Source organism: Rattus rattus, chromosome 9 (genome assembly GCF_011064425.1).
Source record: "Rattus rattus isolate New Zealand chromosome 9, Rrattus_CSIRO_v1, whole genome shotgun sequence".
Classification (NCBI taxonomy): Eukaryota; Metazoa; Chordata; class Mammalia; order Rodentia; family Muridae; genus Rattus; species Rattus rattus.
Genome location: NC_046162.1, coordinates 65665873 through 65693779, shown reverse-complemented (window position 1 = coordinate 65693779; position 27907 = coordinate 65665873). Strand labels below are relative to the sequence as shown.

Here is a 27907-nt window from a genome sequence, read left to right as displayed (position 1 = left end):
GACTAGGGATGGGACAAACAGGACCCTTCCTCTTGTGTGGCACGAACCCCTGCTCAGTAGGAAGTAAAAAGCATGGGCTAAGAAGATGGCTCAGGGGTTGGGGATTTAGCTCAGTGGTAGAGCGCTTGCCTAGCAAGCGCAAGGCCCTGGGTTCGGTCCCCAGCTCAAAAAAAAAAAAAAAAAAAAAAAAAAAAGAAAAAGAAGATGGCTCAGGAGGTAAAGTGGTCCCCAGCTCAAAAAAAAAAAAAAAAAAAAAAAAAAAAAAAAAAGAAGATGGCTCAGGAGGTAAAGTGTTTGGTCCGTGGCTCTGATCCCATGTAAGAGCAGAGCATGGTGGCTGTGCCTGCATTCCCCCCGCACTGGGGAGCTGGGGTCAGGTTTATCTCTGGGGCTGTGTGGCCAGCCAGTGTACCTGAACCAATAGCTCCAGGTTCAGTGAGAGGCTCTGTACACACACACACACACACACACACACACACACACACACACACACACACACACACACACACGAAATACAGAGTATAAGGGGCACCATGTAGTGGTGGTGCCTAAAACCTTGTAGGGGCCCAAGTGAGGGAATAAGGCTGCTGCCTCAGAGAAATAATGGTTCAGAAGAAGGGTTGGAGTCCTCCAGATCGCAGGGTAGGCACACTTGGAGAGCCAGTGTGCTGGATGTGGAAGGCCAGGGCCCAGGAGCCAGGCTGGCTGTGAGGAGGGGATGGGGGTGGAGCCGGCGGTCAGCAGGGTCTGAGATGAGCCTTGGTGGAGGGAGCCGGCAGCAGCTGTTGGTGGTGACTCACTGCTGAGCAGGGAGATTGGAAACACATGTTCCCTCAGAGAGGCAGGCGTATTCATTACTCAGAGACCAGGGTTCCTGTTGAACCTGAACCTGGGTCGGGGTTCAGTTGGCAGCAGGAAGTGGTGAAGCCCAGCTCACTGTCCTCACCTGAGGGACTGTGGCTCACCTGTGACCAGACCATAGGAGGCACTGTGGGTCCATTTCTAAGATGATCACCGCAGAGCATCCCAGCAGCCAGTCAGGTTTCCCTGTTGTCCACCTGAGAGGAAGTTCTTTTGTAGTAAATACCAGACATCATGATATCATAGTTCCACTTTTTTTTTTTCTTTTCACCCGCCCCTAGTTCCACTTTTAAAATTGTGTGTGTGTGTGTGTGTGTGTGTGTGTGTGTGTCTGCACTCCCCTTACTGCCTACCTAGCACGGCTCCTCCCACTACCTGGTGTGGCTCCTCCCACTTCCCAGCATGGCTCTGCCCCACCTGCCTTGTCCTGTGTGTGTCTTCCCTACACATCCTGGACAGACCCACTGTCCCTCAAGCTCCACCAGCACTCTTAGTTCAAATCCTTCCTTGCAGTCTTTTCCTCTCCAAGGCCTGTTCTCCACCTGAGCTTAGCTAAAGATCTCACAGGTCAACTGACTGCCCCTCCTGACCCCTCAGCTGTAGTCACATCTCCAACAGGTGTGCAAAGCCTTAGGGTCTGTGGGATGGGTCTGCACAGGTGGGAGAGGAAAAGAACAGTGTTCTAGAGAGATCAAAATGTCCCCTCAGGAGGCCCCCAGGTGGGAAGAAGACACTTGGGCCATCACAGCCTACCTAGGATACAATAGACCCCCTTGACTCTTCCAGAATGGAAGAAGCTCTTAAGGCCTGGCCCCAGAGGGCACACCACACTTTCTGACCCCTTGGCCCTGATCCTGAAACTTGAGAGACTGTCTGTCCCGAGAAGGTCTTGTGCAGCCTCACTCCCAAGGCCTCTGTTCTCCCAGGCTCTGGCCGGCCCTGGTAGAGAGGGGAATCGGCTGTTCAGAATCCAAACAGCGGGCAGCTGCTCCAGACTGGAGGGACACATCTGGAAGGTGTGTCCTGGCCGCTGCTCTCATGACAGCTGCCAGGGAAAGTACTGCTTTCAGGTTCTCTGTGAGCTGAGAAGGAAAACAAGAGCGGGAGGGGAAGGGGGACTTGGCTCTCAGACTCAAGGATGCAACAGTGACCCTTGGCCTGGTTGGCAGAGGGAGAAACACAACAGGTCTACAGCTGAGACAGGCGGGCTTTCCTGACTATCTTCTCTCTCCTCTGGACCCCGGGCGACAGAGCTCAGCCTGCTGTTCTGAGGGGCTGTGACATAAGGCAGTTGGTACTGTGAGCATAGTCCTGAGATGTGCAAAGATATTGGTGGGGCCCCCACAGTCCCAAATTTCCCCATCGATAATGTCCGGCACCACCACACCATTAAACCCAGCCAGCAGTCAGAGGGTGGATTTCTTTGAGTCTGAAGCTTGGGACGGCTACATTGTGATACTTTGTCTCAAAAACCCCAAACAAAAATCAGAGAACCACAAGGTCCACCTCAGCTGGAGAGGTGAGTCGGCCGATTACTGACTGCTCTTGCAGAGAACCTGAAGTCCGGTTCCTGTTGTGAATTTGGTTTATTGCTTGTTTCATGTTAAGTGGGTTCCCAAAATTACTCGGGAATTTGCAAGTCTGCATGTAAGAGGATGAGGGTCCATGCCCCCCCAGTTGGCTTTGATTGGTAAAAAATTGCTGGCAGGTCAGGGAGACAGAGGCAGGACTTTTAGGATTCCGGGGGGTGGGGGGTGGGGGGTGGGGGACAGGGGACAAAGGAGGATTACCATGCTAGGAAAGGGATAAGATCCAGGCTTGGAAGCGAAAGCTTGTGATCATGTGAGAGCTGGGGAAGAACAGCCCCAGGTCCCCCATCCCCCATAGGGTCTAGGGTAGCAAAGATGAAATATAGGTTTTAGTGAGTAATAACTCAGGAGTATAAGGCTTCCTGTGTGTCTCTCACATCCAGGGTCCACAACATTGGGGCGGTATCAAGCAACTCACACTGCCGCTGCCAGGGAGGTTAGAGCGGGTTAGTCAACAATGGCAACCGTTCCCAGCATCCCACAGCAACTCGCAATTATATGTAACTCCAGTTCCAGGGGACCACCCTCTCCTGACCCTGTATGCACATGGTAAACAGACATGCACGCACGCAAAACACCTGTACAGGTGAAAACGAAAATAAACGAATTCTTGAAAACTGTCCATCAAATGGTGGATGGTAGCCATGCAAGATCCTGTTACCCAGCCTCGAGAGTGAGGTGTTTATGTGTGTTCCATGAATGAATCTCGAAAATACTAGGCAAGGCAGAGGTGATGGTTCACACCCACATCCCCAGTGCTCAAGCAGGAGGATTATGGTGCTGAGGCCAGCTTCGCTTATTTAGCTACACAGATGTAGAAGAAAAGAACATGGTGCTGGGTGAGGAGAGGCTCACTAAAGCCCACTCCTGTGACAGTGACTGTGGAGAGCCGGGGTGGAAGGGACAGGGACCTGGGGTTGGGAGCTAAAGAGTAGATAGTTTCTTTACAAGTGGCAAAAGTATTGTCAAGTGGATTGGCGGTGGTACAAGGCTCGGTGAATGTGTAAACCCCAGAGCCAGGGGCTGCAGAGGTGGCTCAGTGGTCAAGAACGGTGGTACTCTTACAAAGGACCACGGTTCTGTCACCAGATCCCACGTGGCACCTTGCAACCAACCCTCTGTAAAAAACAGGCGACCTCTTGGGGCCTTTGTGGGCACTGCATACACGTGGTGTGCATACGTGTGGGAAGGCAAAACACTAATACACATAAAAATAAATAGTTTAAACCTCTCTACAACCCCAACTCCACCCCCCCCACAGGGTTATATACTTTAAATGGATTTGCTATGCGTATGCGGATCATACCTCAGTATCACTATTAAAAAAGGAAGAGGTTAGCCAGGCACCGTGTAGTACACGCCTTTAATCCCAACACTCAGGAGGCAGAGGCAGGCAGCTCTCTGAATTTGAGGATAGCCTGGTCTACATAGTGAGTTCCAGGATAGCCAGGGCTACACACAGAAACCCTGTCTTAAACAAAAGCCACAAAGAAGAGGAGGTGGGGGAGGGGGAGGGGAGGGGGAGGGAAGGGGAGGAGGAAGATGACATCTTGTCCTGGGGATGTCACTCACTTGGCAGAGAGCTTGCATAGTGTGCACAATTCTGGATTCCATTCACCAGCACCACATAAACAGGGCATGGTGGTACAAGTCTGTGATCCCAGACCTTAGGAGGAGGGGGAGGAAGAGGGGGGGGGGAAGGAGGATGAAGAGGAGGAGGAGGAGAGAAAGGGGGGGCAGGAGGATCAGACACTTGGGGTCATCCTTAGCAACATAACAAGTTCAAGACAAAATAAGGGAGAAAGAAATGTAAATTGGGCCTTGGCAGCTGAGTCGTTTAAAAGCCAGGGACAAGAAGCTGTGCCTGGAAGATGGCAGACATCTTGCCTAAACCAGGGAGGAACAGAGCACTGGCAGATGGTCAGGCTGATGGACATTGGTGGATGGGCAGGCAGGGCAAACAGGGCAGGCTTGGCAGGCTGATGGGCAAAGGCCTCTTCTGAGACACTGGAGGAGGGGAGGGGAGGTGGTGTCAGGGGACATGAGAGCTGGTGCATAAGGGTGGACACACACTTCTCCCAGCTCTCTCCAGACAGAGAATGGTAGGCGCAGCTCCAGCATTGGTCAGGGGTCGAGGTGGAGTGGAGGAGGACGACATAGAAGCTATGACAGGATGTGGGAAAAGACAAAGGTCCAATGCAGCTTCTCTCAAGGGAGTCACCAGGAGCATCGTGAACCCTACCTAGGAAGACCAGAGTGTCCCCTGTCTCAGTCCTGCCCTCCTCGTGGCACCTGGACATTTATATTCAGCTCTTGTCCTTCTCATTCCAAAGCAAGTTCCTCAAACCCAGAACATCCTTGGTGTCCTGACCAAGAGGGAGTACTACTGGACAAGCGTTCCAAACAACACCACTGCTGCCAGCTCCCTGGGACAAGAAGCCACAGGAGCCTTCCATGCCGCTTACACTAGTCCAGCCCTCATGCTGTGGGCTGTGGGCTTGGGGGCTATCCTCTGACTGAATCACTGGGGAGGGAGGTGTCAGGATGAGGTAAGAGACGTGTCTCAGTCGTGTGGTGCCTCACGGTGATGATTCTAGCATTTGGGAGGTCGAGGCAAGAGGATCACGGTGTCATCCTAAGCTACATAGCCAGCCTGGGCTACATGACATCCAATCTTCAAACAAACACACAGAACGCACCCCCACACACACACACACAGATTCTCACACTCAGCCCCAGAAAGGCAAGGGTTTGCTGGAAAACTGAAAGTTGGTAGCAAAGCTGTCTGGGGGGCTGAGGGAAAATGGCAGCGGCCAAAAGACTGAGGGGGTTGATTTGGGAGACACTGGGGCCAGAGGTGAAGGCAGTGGGCAGCCACTGTGGATGCCATGTGAGGAGAAAAGAGAAGAGGGAAGCAGCAAGGGAGGGGGTTTCTGCCAAGTCCTGAGGGCAATGGCTTCAGTAGATGCTCACACCGCCTCTCTTCCTTCCTTCCTTTCTTTCTTCCTTCTTTCCTTCCTTCCTTCCCTCCTTCCTTCCTTCCTTTCTCTCTTTCTTTCTGTCCATCCATCCGTCCATCCATCTGTCTGTCTGACTGACTGACTGTGTCCCAGGTAGCACAGCCTGTCTTGGAGCGCCTCATCCTCCTGCCTCTACCTCCTGAGCTCTAGGATTTACAGTGTGCGGCCACCGCCACACCCAGCTGAGAACTTTTACTTTATGTGTACGAGCTGGGTTCTTTTTTTTTTTTTTTTTGCTTTTGTTTTGCCTGCGTGAATGCATAGCACCCCATGCGTGCCCGGGGTTCGTGGAGGTTATAAGAGGTCACTGGGTCCAGTTCCCAGCACCCACCCAGTAGGCTCACAACCGTGCATATCTGTGGTTCCACGAGGGTGCTGGGAACTGAACTCAGGTCCTCTGCAAGAGCGGCAAATGCTCTAACCACTGAGCCTTCTTCTCCTGGTCCCGCTGCACCCACCCAGTAGGCTCACAACCGTGCATATCTGTGGTTCCACGAGGGTGCTGGGAACTGAACTCAGGTCCTCTGCAAGAGCGGCAAATGCTCTAACCACTGAGCCTTCTTCTCCTGGTCCCGCTGGTAGAGAATTTATCTTGGTCTCTTGAGGCAGGGTCTCACCTCTCCCAGGCTGGCTGTCTTCTCACTGTGTATCATCCCAGGGTCTCGGGATCTTGATCTTACTGCTTCGGCCTCCCAAAGACCAGATCAAAGTATTCATTTGATTCAACTCAAAGTATTTTCAAGTATTCATTATCTGACAAGCAGACTAACTTTAAAACAACAACAACAACAACAACAAAAAACAAAACAAAAACAGTTTCAGGTTTACAGAAAATTGATCTGGCAGTACACTGCTCCTGACTGTCCCCTGGCCCCCTCGGGTTCCCCGCCACCATTTGCCTCTCTCCAGAGTAATATATTTGGTACAGTCGATCCTATATTGACATGTGAGTGTCCCTCAGCCTCTCCAGGATGTTCTGTGGGCTCTGCCAAGTTGGGAGAGCATGGAGCCACTTTGTCAGTGTCTCTCAGAGGGCATCGCTGTCTTCAATGTCACCTCTTTGCCACCACCTCTGGTGTTCCTACCCAAAGGCCAGATGACATTCAGATGGGGCTGACACAGCAGCTGCTTCTGCAGTTGCCACTTGCCACCTTGCTCCAGCCGAGTGCCAGGGGTCCCTCATGAGGCTCCTCAGGATTCGTTTGGGCTGTGGGCTAGCATGCTCTCTCCCCTCCCTGCTCAGGGCACTGATGGAATGGAGAATCATGAAGAAAGGCAGGCAGCCCTCAAGGCCAAGGTGGAGCTCCAGCTATCTGCTAATGTCACATCTTCTGTCAGCCGACACCTTTGTCTGCAGCAGTGGAGGGGACAGGATCAGGCCAGCAGTTTAGGAAACTCCACTCTGCTGCCTGACAACTTACTTACCAACTGTTTGCTGCAGGCCCCCAAGCAGAGGCAATGCCCTCTATGGCAATTGAGCACTAAGGAGTCCCGGGGCAGAGCTGCTCTCACTGTGTAAGACTGGACAGCTGTGTTGTCTCTCCAGGACATCTAAGAAGTGTCACACGCAGGGCTAGAAGCCCCAGGCTGCTCACCTGTCTTGACAGATGTGGCATCCATGACTCACTCTCCTTCCTAGAAGTTGGACCCCACAGACCTCCTGTCATTTCTTAATGCTGGCTTCAGCCGCTTGGGGAAGGGTCTGACTCTCTCCAAAGGGAGCATCCAGGACCTCCAGCCTTTCCCAGAGACAAAGAGCTTCTTCCCCTTCAAGGCCGGCTTCCACGCAGAGATGGTCCAAGTCCCATGCTGGCAAAGTGGGTTGTCACTCAGTAAACACCTGCTGTATGGCATGATTTCTGAAACCCATATGAAAAAGATGATGTCGTGACATGTTCCATAATCCTGGGCCAGGTGTGTGGAGACGAGTGGGTCCCTGGGGCTCACTGGCCAGCTGGCCTAGCCTACTTCGTTAATTCTAGGCCAGTGAGAGAGTTTAGCCCTCCAAATAATATGAGCCTCAGACCTCCAGATACATGTGAACTTATGTGCAACCATAGATATATGTATATTTGCAAGTGCACATAACTACATGCAAGCACATATGCACATGGGCGTGCACACACATGCATACACATGCACACACATGCACACACACACACACACACACACACACACAGTACCTTAGCACACACACAGTACCTTAGTTCTAAGAAAAGAGCCTCATGCATCTTGATAGCAACTGTGCCAAAGACAACCTCTGAGAACAAGAAAAGCATTGTGGGGCTGGGCACCACCTCCCATAGGCCCCTCCCCAATACTGCCTCTGCTTAAAGCAGACCCCTCTTGCACTATGGACTCATTTTGCATGGCTTTGTGTGTTATCGCCTTCCCAAACACACAGCCTGATTAGCCAGACACCTGTCCAGTCACCTTTCCAAAAGCAATTCTTCTCTTCTTTTGCGACAGGGTCTCCTATGTAGTCCTGTCTGTCCTGGAACTCAACTATGTAAAATCAGGCTGGCCTCAAATTCACAAAAAAAAAAAAATCCTCCTGCCTCTGCCTCCTAAGTGCTGGGATTAAAGGCTTGAGCCACCATGTCGGCCTAAAAGTAATTTGTATTGAAGTAGAAACCAGTCACTGCTAGGTTGGGTTAAACTTTCCGTTTCTTACCAACAATGTCTCCAGTTCTGTTTGTCTAGACCAGGGAGACAGGCTGGGGAAAAGCTGACTGCGTGTCTAAACCTCTCACATCTGGAGCAATTTCCACATCCTATTTGAAAACCCCCACTGCCCATTCGGAGGAGCCAGCTCTGACTGGAATCAGAGGGCAGACAGAAGCTGTGCAGAGTGGTCCGTGAGGCTGATCTCAGCACTCAGGAGACTGAGGCAAGGGAACCAGGGGTCCCAGGCTGGCAGGTGAGGCAGACGGAGTCTCGTCCTCAAACACCCCCTCACCCCTGGTTTCATGAGCTGCGATCGGGGTAGCCTTCTCTCCCGAAAGCAAGCAGCATAGTGAGCCACTGTCCTGGGGTGTTTCCAGAACACTCTGGTATTTTCTGAGGTTTTCTTTAGTCCCGCTCAGCAAAGTGCTCTGTGCCAGTGCTCCCTTGAGGGTGGGGGTGGGGAGAGTGTAATTTTGAAAGTTAACTTCAACAACTACAATAAAGATAGCTGGTAAGAAAGCTGTTCCACTGGATCTGCCCTCCTCTGGCCAACCCCCACATCACAGCCCACCAGCAGCCATGCCTCCCTTCTCCCAGGACCCAGGGGAGGCAGTCTGTGCTGGCCAGGATGGCCTCAAACTCTGGTTCAAGCCATCCTTCTGCCTCCACCCTTCTTCCATGCAGCTGGGACCACAGGTGCATACGCCTGTATCTGGCTCCTGTTCTTATCCAGAATCTACCTCCTCAAACAACTTAGACTCCGGATGAGCTGAGCTATCCTGGTTCCAGCCGTGACCCTGTCCCCGCTGCTGGCCTTGGCTTTGGGGGTTACTTTGCACCAGAGACCAAAGCCACTCAGCAGAGAATGGGCACACGCCATGTCCCTCCTCCGGGTCCTCCACCCACCATGGGATCTGAAGCCCCACCCGTTCATTGAATCAGGCTGGCTTTTGTAACCACCTTGCCCAAAAGAGTGGGCAAAACAGGGCTGCAACATCCAATATCAGGTCATGAGGATGTGAATCTTTCACGCCTGTTCTCTCCCTCCCTCCTCTCATCTCTGTGCTCTCCTCTTTCTCTTCCTCTATCATGGGCTCCGGATCTCTTTCCTGCTGTCCCCACTGCCTGGCAGGGTGAGGGTAGGTGACTCCCAGAAGAATTCTGGAAAAGGTCCTGGCTAATGTAAATTTCTACGCTTAGATTCACGGTCTCTCCACTGCTCTGGAAAAGACAGTACCTCGCCAGTCTCTGTCCTCTCACATGGTGCTCTAGAGAAGTCTCCCCCTAAGCTGACCACATCCTCCCCCACCATCCAGCAAGCTCCTAGGTGTTCAGCAAAGTCTTTGCCCGGTCATACAGTTCAGATTCTTAAAAGACCAGCCTCCTCCTCCATTGACCTCAGGGGCTCTTCTCTCTGACCTTCCCAGGAAGCCCTAAGCCCTGCTGACTCGAGGAAAATCCATTTCTGGGAGAGAAGGTGCCAGGGTCTCTACACAGCCAGCCAGCTGGCTGGGTAACAACCTTAGTATTCAGTTCTGAGAGCCTTGGGTTGGCAGAAGCAGGGAGAGATATTGAACCACTTCTTTTCCTGGACTGAGAAGGCGTTTATTCCCCTCCCAGGAAGCTCGGGGTAGGTCCTTAGAGGTTCATTTCTCAGGAACGGGGGCTGAGAGATCTGCTCAGTCAGGATTCCTTCCTGGTGCACGAGTCAACAGCCAGCATCCATCATAGCTGAAGACATCTTCACATACTGCTTCATTCAGGACTCACAACAACCGAGGGTGGGGAGTCCTCTGTCCATACCTGAGGCTAAGGTTCAGAGGGAGCAGCATCTCCCTAAGGTCACATTGCTGAAGGGCAGGACTCTAGAGCCTGGACATTTGGTCCTAAAGGCACACACAAAAGGCACCGATTATGACATCGGAACTCGGTGGTCCCCTCGATGACCAGGCAGCAGCTGCAAAGCGATCCACAGGTGTGGTCCATGGGGAAGGGTGGTCCAGGGTACACCAAGGCTCGGCACTGGCTTTTGGGTGCAGATGGCCTTTAGGATTCCTGAGGATTGCACCCTGTAAGTGGCAGTGAGGGGCTGCCCAAGGCCTTCCCTAGGTGAGTCTCATTGTGGGCCTAGAATTGTTCCCCCAAGAAAGAAGTGGGAACTGATGTACGTACAGCTGAGGAGGGTAGATCAGGCCAGCTCTGAAGACCAAGAAGTCTCCAGGATAGACCATCCCCACCACTCCACAAGCCTGTTGCCATGGCAACACCACTCCTGTGGTACTTGTTCTCACCATCGAAGGGCCTCCTGCTGTGACACCCATCTGCCTTCAGGGGCTTTTTGCTGAGGAGGGAGAGGCTGCTCTAACTTAGATCAGTTGTCCAGGACATCCCAGGCTCATAGGAGACCAAGGAACAGTTACCCGATGCTGGTTCTGGCTTCTCCCAGTTCCCAGGTACCACCATTTTGGCCAGATGGTGCTTTCTCTTTATGGAGCGGTCTCCACAGGAGACACTGTCACACCTTGGGTGTCTTTTGTCTAGCTCACCCTAGTGTCAAGATCAAGGAGTCTCTAGGATAGAGGCAACCCATTTAGAACTGAAAGCTGACTCCGAGATAAGCTAGTTTTCTGAGCTCCCAAACAATTTAGCACCAGGCCACGCAGTCTCCACAGGGTTCTGGAAATTCATGTGGCAGCGCTGCCCCCATCCCTCCCCTCATCCCCGACCCCTCCCAGGGAAGTTCTGCTCCACCATCCAAACTCACAGCCCAGGTCACAGCATAGACCCTGGCTGATGGCTGCTGCTAACAAGGGCCATGCTCCCTCAAGACCATCTGCTTATAAGGTCACCCGCGCTGTTCCTAATGTCACAGCCCATTTGAGTTTCTTCATCTGCATAGAAGCTGAAAGCCGTGCTCCATCAGAGTCATGTTAGAGATGAAGTCACACAGACTAAATAAATCCCCGGAAAACCACTTGATCATTTCGACAGATGCAGGGTCCCTGCAGTGGGGCCTTATGCTGAACAGAGAGCCTTCACTGGCTCGACTCCCAACATAACCTGGGGGAGTCGATCCACAGCTGGTGAGACGGCAGGGTCACTGGATGAACGAGGAGGAAACATGAGGGACCAGAGGAACTCCGGCTGAAGGAGCCTGCTGAAGCCAGGCCAGGGGAACTAGAGGTCACCCAGGGATGGGGGAGGCCAGTAAACCAATCAAACATCTAGAGCGTTGCTTCTCGCTAAGCCAGTGGAGTGGGCTCTCTTTGCTAAGACTGGAGTTTGCAAGCCTATGTATGGCCTAGGAGAGCTTAAGATGGGCTTGAGTTTGATTGATTGCCTGCTCTTCCCAGACTGTCACAGGAGTTGGGGTGGCCAGGCAGTTGTCTCACTCAGATCCCAGGAACAGACACACTTCAGAAGGCCTAGCCCAGAGCCCAGAGTCTCTATGTGGCATCCCCTGTCAGACCTGTTAAACAAATATGCTGACTTTGGCTACCTGGACACTCTGAGGTAACAAGGTGACTGTTTATCTCTTGGCCTGTCACTGTATCATCAGCACCACCACCTGGAGAGGCAGGTGGCTTCCTATACCTGGAAAGGCAGGTGTCACAGCACCACCACCTGGAAAGGCAGGTGGCTTCCTGTCACTACACCTAGAAAGGCAGGTGTCACTACATCAGCAGCAGCAGCACCTGGAGAGATAGGTGGCTCCATCACTACACCTGGAAAGGCAGGTGTCACAGCACTACCACCTGGAGAGGCAGGTGCTTTCCTGTCACCACACCTGGAAAGGCAGGTGTCACTACATCAGCAGCACCACCACCTGGAGAGGAAGTGACTTTGGCTCAAGGGTGGGAGTTTAGGAGATGCCTTGTCTGAGGAGAAGTGGAGCCTGGTTGGGGCAGGGGACCTTGGAGCCCAGTCCCAGCCTGGCCATCCCCTAACTAGAGGAAGGTCTCCTCGCTAGCCCCAGCAAACTGCAGATTTTGGTTACTGTCCCACACCAGCTGTTAAGATCATCTTCCTTCTCTTCATTTGTCTTGTCTTCCTCTTCTTCCTCTTGACTCTTCAGTCTCCCTGCTTTGGCCCCTTAGACTCTTGGATAATGCTATGATCAAAACCCTCCCCCAAACCCACTCAGACAGATAGCTCTAAATTAATTAAATCCAGTTCTTTTTCTTCTTTTGGGAGGTGCTCAGTGCCACGGCACACATGTGGAAGTCAGGAGACAACCTGCAAGAGTCGATTCTCTCCTTCAACCATGTGTGTTCTGGGGCTGGGTATTCAGATGGTCAGGCTTGGCAGCAGGCTCCTTTTCCTGCCAACCACACCTGGCCCTACTTCCAATTTCTAAGCGGTCCAGGCAGCGGGTTTTGGACGCCTCCCACAAAGACTGTCATCAAAGTGGCCAAGCACCTCTGTAAACACAAACTAGGTTCTGTCAAGGACCCTGGGGCGTTACAGGAGCCCAGGGAAGATGGCAGCCTTCAGAACCCCGTGGCCATTCGAAGCTAGCATAGTGAGGAGGATACAGCATTATCGGAGGACGTGCTGCAGGCCCACCCGCTCTGACATCATAGCACGTGGGGTGGGCCTCAGGAACAGCACTCTACTCCCTTAGCATCAGTACCTACTGCATCAGGATTCGTGGCACCGGTATCCACGGGCTGTCAGCCAGCCCTGGTCAGGAATGCCGGTGGGTTGAACAGTGCCCTCTCCATACACCAATGATAGTACTAAGCCCGTAGCTTGTGGGTGTGACTTTTGGACACAGACTTCACCGTTCACGAGGCCAGGGTCATGAGAGGAGATCACTTGTGTTTTGGGAGGCCCTGAGCCTGACTGGTTTCCTTGCTGGAGAGAGGAGAACAGTAAAGTGGTCAGTGACATCAACAGACAAGCAGATGCTGTCTGAGAGTAGGGAGAGGCACACCCACATACCAAGGGGACTCTGGAAACACTGTCCCTCAGAGGCTGCTGGTGTAACTGATCCCAGGATAGTTAGATCTCAGGCTTCTGGTCTCTGGAGCCATGGGGACAAAAAGTATCCCTGTCATTTTTTAGGACCTACTTCATGACCTTTGCTTTTCCTAAGTGTTGGGGTCAAGTACATACCTGGATTCCCATTCCTCCCAGGTCCGCTGGGGATCCAGGTGGGGCATGGGTGGCAAGCAGGTTGCCAGGTGTCACTGCACAGATGGGGCAGGGGGCTGGATCTTTGCTCTTTCCCTCCCCTGAACAGCATGAGGATGCTCTAGGGTCTTGGGACTGCCCTCAGGACCTTTCCAGCCCCCAGCCTGCACTTGCCATGTTCCGTTTTACCCACACTGCCTTAGGATACTTCCCTCCTCTAGTCTTGGCAAGCACGCCCCGAGGTAGTCTTTGACAGAGCCAGGGTTCTGTTCTTCCAGCTGAAACCAACTCATGTCCTCTCCCTGCTTCAGGCATATTGTTCTTGGCAAGCCAGCTGTGTGTGCCTCTGTCTGGTTCCTGTTAGGCTCTACATGATGTCTATTACCCCACTCCCTAGGTTCCCCCATGCAGGGTCATTCACCAGGTCCTCCTGACACCAGCTATCCACGCTATGATCCAACTACAGAGCCCACATTAAACAATCAAAGAAACAAACAAAACCCAGGGTTTGGCTCAGGCACACAGAAGTCCCCATCAGATGTCTGTCTGGACACCCAGAGCTCCCCACACCCCCTTCCTCACATGTACGAATTGTCTACAATGCTCTCTCAGAAGTCAGGAAAACATATTACTATGGCCGATGGGATACAGGAGACAGTGAAGGGTCACAGATAAACAGCCACAGGGACAAGGACATGGGGAGAAATCAGGACGACTCCAGAGGACAGAGCTTCTGGGCCATGCCGTTTGGAGTGTGCGGCCCAGGAGCACATCCCCTGGGCCTGGAGGGCCTGTGAGGACTCTGGATCTGTCATGTGGGGACAACTGACTCAGTCTTGGTCTCTCTGGTTCTACTGACTCACCCTGGAGGTCAGGGTACAGCAGGGGTTTCCAGTTCTCTGCCAGTAACCACAGCCCCATCGCAAGGCTACCTGGGGGCTACTGTGTCCCCCTCATTTGTATAGGGTTCAGGCAAAGTCCTAAGAGCCTCAATATGAAAGACAGGCTCCTCCCATGCCTTCTACGCAGGGCATTCTGAAGGCCCTGAGAGGCGTCATGGAGGAAGATTTAACTGTGGCAGTCGTGTATCAGCTGAACCCCTCTAGACAGATGTAGCCCTCCCTCAGCACCCCAACTCTGCCCAGGGCAGCTGAGGAGTGCTCAGGTCGGGTGTGATGAGAGAGGCTTCAGTGAAGACACAGGTCTTCCCCTGCGGTTAACTTGCTCAGCTCTGCTCTGGTGCCCTCCAGTGGCTTTCTCTCAGGCCTGTGGCTGACACAGCAAACCTCACTACAGAACTCAGAGGTCTGGGAGGTCACCACCTTAGGAGAGAAAGGAGCCAGCCAAAGCTAGAGGCATGATGGCATGAAGAGCAAAGAGAGGCAGGGGACTTTAAAAATGTTTATTTTATTTTATGTGTAGGTATGCATGACTATACTGGCTGGTTTTGTGTGTCAACTTGACACAAGCTGGAGTTATCACAGAGAAAGGAGCCTCCCTAGAGGAAATGCCTCCATGAGACCCAGCTGTAAGGCATTTTCTCAATTAGTGATCAAGGGGGGAGGACTCAGTCCGTGGTTGGTGGTACCATCCCTGGGCTGGTGGTCTTGGGTTCTATAAGAGAGCAGGCTGAGCAAACCAGGGGAAGCAAGCCAGTAAGTAACATCCCTCCATAGCCTCTGCATCAGGTCCTGCTTCCTGACCTGCTTGAGTTCCAGTTCTGACTTCCTTTGGTGATGAGCAGCAATGAGGAAGTGTGAGCTGAATAAACCCTTCCCTCCCCAACTTGATTCTTGGTCATGATGTTTGTGCAGGAATAGAAACTCTGACTAAGACAATGACTGTCTGAGTTTATATGCACCACATGTGTTCAGAAACCTTTAGAGGCTAGAGACACTCACCCCCCAAACCCCCACCCCCAGAACTGGAGTTACAGAGTGTTGTGAGCCACCATGTAGCTGCTGGGATTTGAACCAGGGTCTTTTTGAAAGAATAATATGCACTCTCAACCACTGAGATATCTCTTCAGGCCCTGTTGCTATAAAATTACAAAAAAATGCTCTCTTTTACCCCCACTAGATCCGGCACTGTAGTGCCCCAAGATATCTGGTAGATATTTTCATCTCAAACAGCAAAGCGTCTCACCCACTCTGCTCCATCCCATATCACACTGCCGATGGCTTCTCTCTGAGCCTGGCAGCAATCTCTCTACACATCTAGTTCCCAAGGCAGGTTGCCACCATGCCAGACATACACATCCCAATTCCATGGCGGCTTAGTGTCTCTGGCCGTCACATACTCTCTTGAACTTAAATCGCCACACGAAAGAACACACAACACAACAACCTCTGATCCAATTGATAACATATAATTGCTTCTCCTCCTCTCTAAAACTTCCCCCCTGCCCATACTTCCCCAGGGAAGTCAGCCCAGATGTATGCCAGACTGCCAAATGAATGGCAAAGAAAAGGGATCCTCTAACCCTGTATTGCAGGGACTCTGTCTAGGGAAGGAAGGGTATCCTGGGAGGGAACTGAGGTCACCTATGCATATATGTACAGGACGGGAGGGTCCTGGAGGTTACTTGTTTCCATTTTTGTCTTTCAAGGTTTGATTAAGGAGTTTTTAAAAAATGCATTTGAACCAGTGGCTAGACAGATCTCAGGCCCTGAAGGACAACTTGCTACTAGTACTCTGCTAAATGGACATAAGACTTTTTAAAAAAAAAATTGAGGGGTTGGGGATTTAGCTCAGTGGTAGAGCGCTTGCCTAGCAAGCACAAGGCCCTGGGTTTGGTCCCCAGCTCCGAAAAAAAGAATAAAAAAAAAAATTGAGACAGGGTCTCTCTAGGTAGCCCTGGCTTTCCTGGTACTCACCAACTAGACCAGGTTGGCTTTGAACTCCCAGAGAACCTCTTGTGTATGCCTCCTGAGTGCTGGGATTACAGACGTGTACTCACCTTTATACACACAGATTAATGCCTCTCTCAACCTCATCAGACAAGCTTCTTTTGCAGTCAATGAGGTTTAACAGAGAGACTCACACCAGCCGACACTAACGGCACTCTGGCAGCGGATAGAGGAATTTGTTTGTGGCTTACAGTTTCAGAGGGCAGGACAGGCAGGCATGGAACTCGAGCACTGGCGTATGTGCGTGCCTGCCCTCTACCATTTGGGTCCTGGGGAGGGAACTGAACTCACGTCCTCAGGCTCAGCAGCGAGCCCCACCGAGTCATCTCTCAAGTCTTGCTTGGTTCCTTTTAACTCTTTTTTTTTTCTTTTTTTCTTTTTTTCCGGAGCTGGGGACTGAACCCAGGGCCTTGCGCTCTACCACTGAGCTAAATCCCCAACCTCTCCTTTTAACTCTTTATTGACTTTATATTATGTCATTGTCCCTCATCAGGGTTTCTATTGCTGTGATTAAAAAACAAAAACAAACAAACAAAAAACCCACAGAAGTCACTTGGGAAGGAAAAGGTTTATTTGGCTTACACTTCCACATTGTAGTTCATCACTGAATGAAGTCAGGACAGGAACTCAAGCAGGGCAGGGACCTGGAGGCAGGAGTCGACACAGAGGCCATGGAGTGGGTTACTTACTGGCTTCCTCTCTGAAGCTTGTTCAATTTGCTTTCTTATAGAACCCTGGACCACCATGGTGGGGGGGGATGGCCCCACCCACAATGGGTTGGGCCCTCCCACATCAATTTCTTTGTTTTTTTTTTTTTTTAAGATTTATTTATTTATTTATTTTATGTACAGCATTCTGCCTGCATGTGTAACTGCAGGCCAGAAGAGGGCGCCAGATCTCGTTACAGATGGTTGTGAGCCACCATGTGGTTGCTGGGAATTGAGCTCAGGACCTCTGGAAGAGCAGTCAGTGCTCTAACCGCTGAGCCATCTCTCCAGCCCCCCCCACATCAATTTCTAATTAGGAAAATGCTCTACCAGCTTGCTTGCTGCCCCATCTTATGGCGGCATTTTCTCAATTGGGGCTCCCTCCTCTCCGAGGAGTCTAGCTTGTGTCAAGCTGGCATAAAAGGAGCCGGCGCACAAAGTCATGAACACGTGTGTTCAAAAAAAAGGTCTGAAAATCACTGTTTGGCCTGGTAACTTCGATAAATGTCCGGGCAGACCTAAAAACTTGTGATCGTCCTGCCTCAGCCTTCCCGGTGCTAAGATGCCAGGCAAGCGCCCAGCATGCCTGGTTTACACAGGGATGACAAGACCTTTCCGAATAACACTCCACCTTTGCAGCTGCGGCAGGAACTTAACTTTCCCTCCACACAGGAGCCTCTCCCTGCAGCAGGAGCCTGCGAACTGAGCAGATTGTCTCCAGCAAGCCAGGGCAGTGCTCCTGTGTGGGTGGCAGTGAGTAGGCAGGCTCAAGTCTAATCTGACCATCTACAATCTAAAGGGCCTCAGCTTTCTAGCCTCAAAGGAAAACACTGCAACAATTTACTTTAAAAGTCTTAATCGGTTTTCACCTAGGAAACAGAAATGTTTCCTTGTATACAACTGATGGGATGTTCCGGGTGGGTTGAGACAAGGAAGGATGAGGAAGGCAGGCGGTGACTGGTCCCTTCCAAGTTACTGTTAACGGTGTGAATCTAGAGCTGCCCCCTCCCTCAAGCCCTGTGTTGAAGGCTTGTTCTCCAGCTGCTGAGTTCTCATAAGGTGGTTGCATCCAGAGGGTGCCAGTCAATGAATGAGTTTGTAATGAGGCTTTGAGGTCAACTGGGGTCAAGTGAGGGCAGACTGAAGCCTCTGAATGTGTGGGCTAAATCTACCTTCCCTCCTCTCAGTTGTCTTGCTCAAGGCATTCTGTCACAGTGTCGAAGGGATGGCTGATATGAACATACCCCGCCCCCCCCCATAATGGCTGAAGTTTAAAAATGCTGACAACATGAAGTGCTTGTGGAGACAGGAGTGATGGCTCTCATGGGAGGAGAATGTCCATCAGTCAATGCTGAGGGAGTGCCAGGAAAGCTCTGCATAAGCTGTTCCGGCCCGATTTCTGTTTCTGTGATGAAATTCCTTGACAGAAAGACAATTCAGAGGAGAAAGAGGTTATTTTAGTTCCTAGTTCTAAGTTGCAGTTCATCACATGGGGGCATCCAGGCAGGAGCATGTAGCCCGTCACATCAGAGAGAAATTAATGCACAGATGCTTGCTTGCTCATCCTCAGATAAGTTTCTTCAATCCTATTTGCTAGCAAGGACTCCTTGCCTAGGGAATGGTGCTGCCCACAGTGGGCTGGGTCTTCCCACAACAGTGAACTCACAGACATGCACACAAGCATGCAACCCAATGCAGGCAATCCATCGTTGAGACACTTCCTTCCTCACGATTCTAGGTTGTGTGAAGCTGACCAACGAGATCTTGAGAAATGAGACCTGGGGGTAACACACACACATACACACACACACACACACACACACACACACACACACACACACACACACACTTCTTGTTGGCCATAAAGGAGATGGGGAGGGGCAACTTGCTGACTATGGGGTCATGAGATTGTGTGGCTGCCTAGATTGCCTGGCATACGTTACCCTTGGGATTCCTTAACCCAAAGGGTGGGTCCTATGGAGCCAGGTAGGGGGAACATATATAGTTATGGGTTCCTGGAAAATCTGGCTGAATTAGAAAGCTCCACTTGGAGTTGAGCCCCTGAAGGCCTCTCCTGCACTGGGCAAACTTAGGTATATACACAAAGACACAGACACACAGACACACAGACAGACAGATAGACACACACACACACACACACACACACACACACACATTCTTGTTGGCCATTAAAGGAGATGGGGAGGGGCATCCACTGCTCGGGACTGAAAGGTGACACTCCCAAGGGATGTCCCCACAGCGAGTCACCCAGTACCTAGCTCCCTCTTCTGCCTGATTTCTATCCTCACTGTCTTCTGCTGCTGTGAGTGACTGAATGTCTACTGATGTATCTAGAGTCTCTCCACGTATCCATTCTTAGAGATACTGGACTTCGTCTTTGTCCCCCTGTCCTGGTGCCGGTTCAAGGGCTTCTGGAGGAACAGCTGGTTGCCACGCCTCTTCCTTCTCCCTCCGATCTCTTCCTGCTGCTCTTTAGCCTCAGAGTCCAAGCCCGGCAGCCCCTTCTGGGAGATGCCCGTTCTCAGTCGGATCAGACCTGTACTCACCAGCTCAATATCCCTGGTTGCACCCCACTCGGTTCCTCCGTGGTGGTCCTGGGCCAGGGCTGGGATGTTTGCTTGTGACTGTCAGTCTCCCTGATGGGCTCACAATCTTACTCCCTGTCCCCCAGAACCCAGCTCACCTGCCCTCCAAATACTGGAGGGAGCCAAGGATACCCACCCATAAACAAACAAACGTTGTGAGAAGCACATGCCACTTTAATGATTTCAGATTAGTGACTGTGACTGATGGGGAATCCCACAGGACCTCCTTGTGCCTACAATTGGGGGCCCCGAGACTCTCAGACCTGGAGTGAGTACTGGCTGAAACCTTCTAGTACATTTTAAAGCTCATGGAGACAGTGGAAGCTAAGGGAAATCTGGTGACAGGCTGCTGGAGGTTCCTACAGAGAGGCCGGCGGCCAAGGAGGGAACACAGGAATGTCTGAGTCCCCACCGCTGAGATGTACCATCTACTCTGTGTCAGTGGAGTTGGTGAGGTAGAAGGGGCGGATGACCACGCGGAAGCTGCTGAAGGCCCCTGAGGCACAGGGAAAGAGGGAGGGGGTCTTGGAACTATTGGTCTCCTGGGTGCCTGGAATAGGGGCCTTAGAGCCTACAAAAGTGGTGACATCCACCACACTGTAGCCTCCACAGAGGATCAGCGCTTTGTTCTCGTAGCCGATAGTTGGATCGGAGTAACTGGATGTGGTGAGGCCCAGTACAGGGAGCTCGTCAGAGGTACACGAGAAGCCATAGTTCCAGCAACTCTGGATGGTGGGGAGGTAGGTGGCTGACCAGGAGATCAGCTTGTCCTTGAAGAGGAAGCTGGGGTGTTGTGGGGTCTGGAAGTTCTGGTAGCTGCTGTAGCGGGATTGTGAGCCATAGTTGTATGTGTAGAACTGTCTGTATTCGTAGCTTTGTGTACTCCAGGCACCGGCCATCAGCAGGCTACTCCAGGTAGAAGAGGTGTAAAGCCGGGGTTTGTAGACATCCTCGGTGAGGTTCAGGCTTCTGTACTTGGCCAGCACTTCGAGAGGCACTGTGTGGAACTCCAGGGCCTCCATGGTCTTCCTCTGGAACAGGGCCTGGTGACCTTGGTACAAGGACAGGTTGAACTGTAGCTCAAACAGCTCCTGGGGCAGCATCATGGGAAAGCGGACCTGTTCCACCAGGCGCTCTACATCCCTGCGGGAGGCGCCGGTTGCTGTGCTCCACCGGTCCACTGCCTTCAGCAAATCCAGCTCACTGGACACAGCCAGCTCGCTCTTGGGGAGGAGAGCTTGGATCAAGGCATTGGGAACAGACAACCAGGCCTCGGCCTGTGTCAGAGGCTCGAAGTTCCAGGCCAGGAATTGCACACACAGAGCTTCCAGCACAGAGTCCCCGGTGGCCTGCGCATACTCGTAAAGTTCCAGGGGCGTATGGAAAGTGGGGTCCTGGGGGAGGAGGGTGGCAAAAAGCCGTCCACAGTAATCCTGGAGCTCTGTGGCTCCATAGGCGGAGGCCAGCTTGTGCAGACACTTGACAGAAGACATGGTGACCTCGATTCTTCGGGAGTAAAAGTACCTGAGGGAGGGAGGGAGGGAGGGAGGGAGGGAAGCCAGGTGTCTGGAGTCAGCCTGTGTTGTATGCCTGGCCTGCTGTCACCTCAGGCACTGGGCATCGGTGGTCCTCAACCTCACACGGACTGGCAACAACTTTGGGATGTCAGGTGAGTAACTGTTGGCAAAGACACCTACAGCCGCTTTCTTCCTCGTGTGTGAACGCCCTCACCTGAGGGGTTTCTGTCATCTCCTGGTCTCTCTGCTGTCACTATGAGTCTTAGTCAGCAGAGGTCTGGGCATGGGTCCCCTGTTGGGTTCCTGTGGTAACCTCTCTCCCTAAGTCAGGTGACAACCATCACCTTATTTCTGTTTCCCTGTGACTATGAGCCACGTGGAGGGTCGGAGCCTACCGAGGCCACGGGGACCTCTCTCTTTGTGCCCAAGTGTTCAAACAGGTCTGAGGTCCCTGCCGTTGACTTCACGGCACCCCAGAGGCTGGGATGGCAACTCTCTCCTCTGGCCTGACCCACCCTACCCAAGTGGCAAGAGACCCTTCATGAAATCAGCTCGTAGAGAGGGCATGGGATCGTAGGATGCCACCCCCCAACCTCCCACTGCTGTTGAAGGAGGGAGGAGCAGGGAGAAGGGTTGGCACTAGTGTCCGATCTTCACCCCACTCCAGAGTGGACCCTTGGACCTCATGCCTCCCCTGCCTTGCTCGCCCAGTCTTAAGTTTCAGACATCAGCAACAAGTGGCTTGAGGGACAACTGGAGGGTGCATGCATGCATGTTTACGACTGCAGAGGGATGCTGAAGTGGGCTGAGAGGAGCGGGAGGGGAAAGGAGGGAGAGAGGGAGGGTGGGAGAGACACAGAGCACAGACCTCAGGCCACAGCTGGGGGCAGGGCACAGAGGTGTAGGAAGATGGATGGCATCTCCCCCACTCTATGGTGTCTTATATATTGACTTCACCAGCAGGACACTGGATCCCCGCCTGCTCTGAGCACTTAGGCTGGAAGGGAACGGTTTTAATCCAGGTTTAATTGCCAGTATTGTTCTCATAAATGTCATGTTCCGTTATAGAAAGCACCAAGCCATAAGAGCGAAAGAGAATACTTCTAATAAATGTTCCGCTTTTAGACCACTGCTTTCAAAATGAAAGTCTGAGAAGTTCTGGGTTGGGGGATCAGAAACTTTTTTTTTTTCTCTTTTCTATTTTTCGGAGCTGGGGACCGAACCCAGGGCCTTGCGCTTGCTAGGCAAGCGCTGTACCACTGAGCTAAATCCCCAACCCCGATCAGAAACTTCTTAAAACAGCGCGTGGTGATTTGGAGAGGATGTTTAGAGTCATATAGTGAAAAGGGCATGTATTTGCATGCATTGAATGTGGGTGAGAGTGCATGTGTGCACACCACTTTAGTGTGCATGGGATGCATGTGTGCACACCACTTCCGTGTGCGTGGGATGCTTGTGAGTGAGAACAGTGTGGTGGTTTGATTGAGTATGTTCCCGAAGGCTCAAATAGCTGAGTGTTTAGTCACTGGAGAGTGGGTCTGTTTGAGAGGATTAGAAGGATTAGGAGGTGTGGCCTTGTTGAAGGAAGTGTGTCACTAGGGGGTTGGCTTTGAGGTTTCAAAGCCCCAGTCTTTCTCTGCCTGTGGATCAGGATGTAAAGCTCTCGGCTACTGCTCTAGGACCTGCCTGTCTGCTGCCGTGCTCCCTGCCACGATGACAATGGACTAAAATTCTGAAGCTTAAGCAAGCCCTCAAATAAATACTTTCATTTGAAGAGTTGTCTTGGTCACGGTGTTACTTCATAGTGACAGAACAGTGACTACGACAAGAAGACACATAGGCACATGTAAAAGGAAGGGTCAGATGGATGCACATGTGTTTAAGCAAGTGCAGAAAACATATGGATTCATGATTGTGTGTGTGTGTGTGTGTGCACACGCACATGCATGTGTGTGTGTATGTGCATTCATGTGCATGCAGAAGTAGTAATTGAGTATTCAGATGTTTGAGTGTTCCATGCTCCCATGCAAGTATGGGAAATATTTGGATGCATAAGTGTGTGTGTGCATGTGGACGCTTGCATGTGTGCACATGCATGTGCATATGCATATATGGATGCAGAGGTAGTGAGTATTCAGATGTCTGACTGTTTCATGCTTCCATGCAAAGGCAGGGAACATTTAGATGTGAATGCTGTGTTCATACCAGTGCAGGAAACACTCAGATGTGTGCCCGTGTGATTCTGAAGATAGATGTGAGAATTTGTGACCCTTTGTCTGCAAGGGCAGATGTGTGCAGCATGAAGAAGCACGCATGTGGCTGTGTGATATGTGAGTGTGTGGGACAGACCTGCTACCTTGTGGCTCCAACCTAGCAGAGTGGGTGCTCTAGAGGTAAGGAGGAACGTGCAGCCCAGGTACTCCCAGAGCTGAAGGCTTGGCTTACCTGAGGAAGTCTCTGACGACAGGCATGCACTCAGCGTCCACTCTCATGATGACACTGCTGCCCACCACTTGCCATAGGGCCTGGGCCTCGGGGTTGGTGCGCAGGATCAGTGTGTGGGCACAGAGGCTCAGGTCCCCGTGTCCCTGCCCTGTCACCTGGATGAACAGGTCGCAGTCCTGCTGGCTGTCAAAGATCTGGCCCAGCGCATCTGGGAGCTCTCCAGAGAGGTCTAGGATGTGAATGCCCCTGGTATCTGGGATGGACAGAGGCTGTGTAAGGACATGGCCTTTGTGGATCATTTTCTTTGTGACTTTAAGTTCCATTAGACCCCCCAGGAGTCAGGGTCCTCATCTGAACCAGACATCCTGGTACCTGCCTCTGCTCAGAGGGCTTGTGGGAAGATGCAGGATGGGACAGGCCTGAAGGGAGGCTGCAGATGCTTTCTGAACTGCACAAAACAGCAGCTGGCCCTGCTGTGCCCTGCTGTACTCAGAGGCTGGCTCCTTGTACCTCACACTCAGGCACTTCCTCTAGAGGAGTCACCGACCCTGAGGCTGTGCCCATCCTTCGCAAGCCCCCAGTGACTGCAGAGGCCACCCTATGCCCAGTGAAAACCCTGATAAGTTAGGGTCCCATTGCAACCCTACATTAAAACTTGAGGGTTCCCAGTCCCAAGGGGAACAAGTCCTGAAGGGGCTCTGGCATATCTCAGGGCATCCCCACCTTCCCCTGCCTCCCAGACCCTAATCCAGAACTGCATCCCACACCGTGTGTTGCTCTATACGGGTTTGGCTTGGTTTTTACATTTGGAGTGCGTGGGCTGGCTCCTTGTGTCTCCTCACACTACAGCCCCAGTGCCCCCTAGCTTCTACCTCTGGTGTCCGTTTCATGCTGTTCCCCAGTCAGTGGGGCCTTCCACATGCCTACACAGCTTATTCACACTCATGAGGCTCCCCCAGTCTGAGATCCTCCACCTCAGATCAACCTGTACGCAAGCCTGTCTGACCTTGTGGGATTCAATACCCCCAGGCCTCAGTTCTCCAACTCAGGAGAGAGAGGCATGTCCCAGGAACAAAATTGCCCTGCCCCCCCACCCCCACCCCCCAGGAGGAAGCCACAGATGGTAGCCAGGAAGCAACACTCCCACTGGGCCTCAGGCACTGGAGATGAAGACTTTCGATGGAGTCGAGGTTTGTCGGTTAGTGTCCTTGAACATAGCCACCGAGAATCACTTCAGCGCCATCACACACAACCTGTGCGGAGGGGTGCTGTGCAATGTGTCAGAGCAAGTAGTAGCCGTAAGACACCGGCCCTTAGAGAGCCAACCCTCCAGCACAGCGCCATTTGTACTTGGAATACAGTCCCTTGCCCGTAATCTAGCCCTGCTAGAGAAGCTTCTCTGGCGTTAAAGTAACACAGGGGGCTCTCTTGGAGGACGCCTGCTCCCAGCCACAACCACAGTGCCACTTGCAACTTTGTTTACACGGGGGTACTGGTCCAGGCACGGGCACCGCTGCCACTTTCCCTAGATGCTGGGGGTGGGGGGCAGGGCAGCTCACCGTTGGAGCAGACCACGCCTGCGTCCTTCTCGTGCCCGCAGTGGCTCACCATCCAGCCCAGGGAGCTGCAATTGGCCAGTGACGACTCGTTCCCTGTGCATTCCACCTCATCCAGCATGATTGGTCCCTTTCCTGTGGGCACAAAAGGAAAGCCAGGAGCCGCATGGAGTAGGAACCGGACCTTTGGCGGTGACTGGGGCTGCTCACTGGGGCACGGGAGGGGATGCCTGAGGAGCACTACTCAGGGACCTCAGCCACACCTGGCCCGAAGGCGGCTCTGCCCAGTGCTTGAGTAGCATTCTGATAGCCCAGGGCCCGGCAGACGACGTGGGCATCCAAAAGGTTCCAGAGGTTGTCGCACACTGTCCCCCACCGGCCTCTGTAGAAGATCTCCACGCGGCCCTCACTGGCTGAGGCCCCATTAACCAGGCGCATGTCTCCATCCTTTGCACCTGTAAGGAGAGTGGAGATCAGCTGGGAGGAGGGCTAGCTTGGTCTGATGCCCACTCCCCGTGTACTCAATGCTCTGTGTGCTCTCTCGTTGAGCAAAGGTCACCCCAAACAGGGTGGAGTGGCCTTCTGGAGATGCCTTGAACCACTTCAAGGGGCCCTCCCAGCACGTGCATTCGTGTGTGTGTGTGTGTGTGTGTGTGTGTGTGTGTAAGGTTACCCACTGAAGGGCTGGAGAGATGGCTCAGTGGTTAAGAGCTCCGACTCTCTTCCAGAGGTCCTGAGTTCAGTTCCCAGCAACCACATGGTGGCTCACAACCATCTGTAATGGGATCTGATGCCCTCTTCTGGTGTCTGAAGACAGTCACAGTGTACTCATATACATAAAATAAATTTAAAAAAATCTTAAAAAAAAAAAAAAAAGGTTACCCACTGAAGAAGAGCGAAAACTCTGATGAGCCCACAGAGGCCATGGTCTATCTAGCTCTCATCTCTGGGACTTTTGCTCCAAGAGGACACCTTGGCTCTCAGCCTACTGAGTGAACTGGGAGGGGAAAGAGGCTCTTTCCTGGCCCTCTGAAACACTGGTATGAAGGGGAAGGTGGGTCCTGGGTTCCTAGACACAGGCAGAGAGAGATTAACCTCGGCTTACGATGGGTGATGTCTTGACACCCCAATGCCACCTGTCTCATCCTTGGGGCCTCTGGACTGTCCTCACTCAGCAACGGGACATTGCCATGCTGCCTGCTCCCTCCAAAGTGTGGGGACGAGGGAGCTGTGGTGTGGGGTCCCATTGTAAGAGAGGAGCGGGGTGCACAGTGCTGATAGCCCAACTCACACATACAGTTGCTACCTCATCCCTACAGTGTCTGCCTAGAGGGGACAACACTGGACTAGAGACAGTCTGCCCTCAGGCACAGGTAGCCAAGGGAGTCCTGCTCCCTGCTCTCTGGGACTCCCGTCTCTGTCCATGCTCGAAGGGCCGGCTGGGTGCTTGAATTGGGGTCACCCATGCTAGAGCGAGATACTCAGCTGAGGGTCCAGGATGGGCAAGGCTTTCAGACCTGTGGTGGTGCAGTTTGTAAACTGTTCCACAGGGACTCTCTGACATTCTAGCCTGGGACCTGAGAGCTCGCACTCCAGGACAGCACAGGCTGCACTCTCCCTCCTTGGCCCACTGATGAGGTGAAAAAAGATTCCTTGGTCTCTTCTCCAACACCTGCATTTCGGGGTAGGGGGGGCAGGGCCCATACAGGGCCACCATTCAGAATGACTGAGGATCCACATGGCAGAGAATCCTAAAACATGGTGTCTTACAGGATGCCACCTGGCTTTTCTGCAAAGACGGGGGTGGGGGTGGGGGAGGGTGACCCACAGAACAAGGCACCAAGGCGCACAGTCTTGACTTCTGTTTTGGACCTTTCGCTGAGCGGGACTCACCTTGAGTCCCTGGAACCAGCAAGAAGAACACAGAGAGGAGCCACAGAAGAGCCATTGCCTGGCCTGGAAGCCCAACCCTGCAGCAGAAGGAACAACAAAGTTAGACTGGCCACAGCTCTCCGGAGGAGACTGGTAGTCCCATGGTCCCCTGTCCTGTTTGCGGAGGACAGGATGGTGTTGTGGGTGGTCCCTCTTCCGTAAGGCCCAGATGGCCATGAGATGACCCTTATGCAGGCCTCTCTCTCACATGCTCTGTGGGACAACCTTCAGGACAGTAAGTTTCCCCAGATGAGGCAGGTGGGTTGAGGGCTCCTGGCAACGAGAACCCAGGAAATAGACAAGAGGCTATCCCTCAACGGTTGGTCTTATCTTCAGGCAGCAGCCCCCTTCGGGGTGTGCCCCAAAGGCACAAGATATGCCAGTCTGGGAGGGTGTTGTGGATGAGGTTGGAGCAGGGAACTCTCAGGAGGAAGTGACAGAGACAGTTGCAGAGGTCATGGCGTGACCTGGGGATGAGTGGGAGGTGGGTCAGGGTCAACTGCCAAGGTGCTGACACACAGGGACTCAATACTAAGACTCTCTCGCCTGTCTGTAGGATGGGCCCCACCCAGGAACTTTCTCTCGGGCCCTGCATGAAGGGGGCTGACCTAGAGAGCAAAGTGCAGCAGCCCTGGTAGACTCATTCTAGTCCCGCGGGCAGCGAGGTCGGGGCTGGTTGTGGACGGTGCTGTAGAGCTCTGTCTCCTGGGCAGGAACTCAACAACGGACCTCAAATTGTTTTGTTACTCAGACGAGGGGCCCAGAGACCAGCAGTAGAGGTTATCCCAGGATCAGTAGAAACACCAGGGTTGCCCTCCACCCCAGACATTCTGTATCAGAGCAGCACGAGCAAGACCTCAGTGATCCAGGGCTCTTGTAGCCATCTTGGCAAGGGCGAAGATAGTCTAAGACAAACTCGTGCCCTTCCCTTTGGTTATCGTACTACTGAAGCAAGGACGGAA

The 27907-nt window shown here is 52.6% G+C and overlaps 1 protein-coding gene across 1 annotated transcript; it reads right to left on the bottom strand.

Moving 5' to 3' along the window:
• Window positions 1-19648: 19648 nt before the first annotated feature.
• Window positions 19649-27037, bottom strand: Lgals3bp (galectin 3 binding protein). Its single transcript, XM_032913490.1, has 5 exons — window positions 26907-27037; window positions 25277-25468; window positions 25017-25148; window positions 23458-23710; window positions 19649-21019 (listed from the first exon to the last, which is right to left on the bottom strand). The coding sequence occupies exons 1-5, from the start codon at window positions 26959-26961 to the stop codon at window positions 19924-19926; spliced, it is 1728 nt and encodes a 575-aa protein (XP_032769381.1). The 5' UTR covers window positions 26962-27037; the 3' UTR covers window positions 19649-19923.
• Between the last annotated feature and the right edge of the window lie 870 nt (window positions 27038-27907).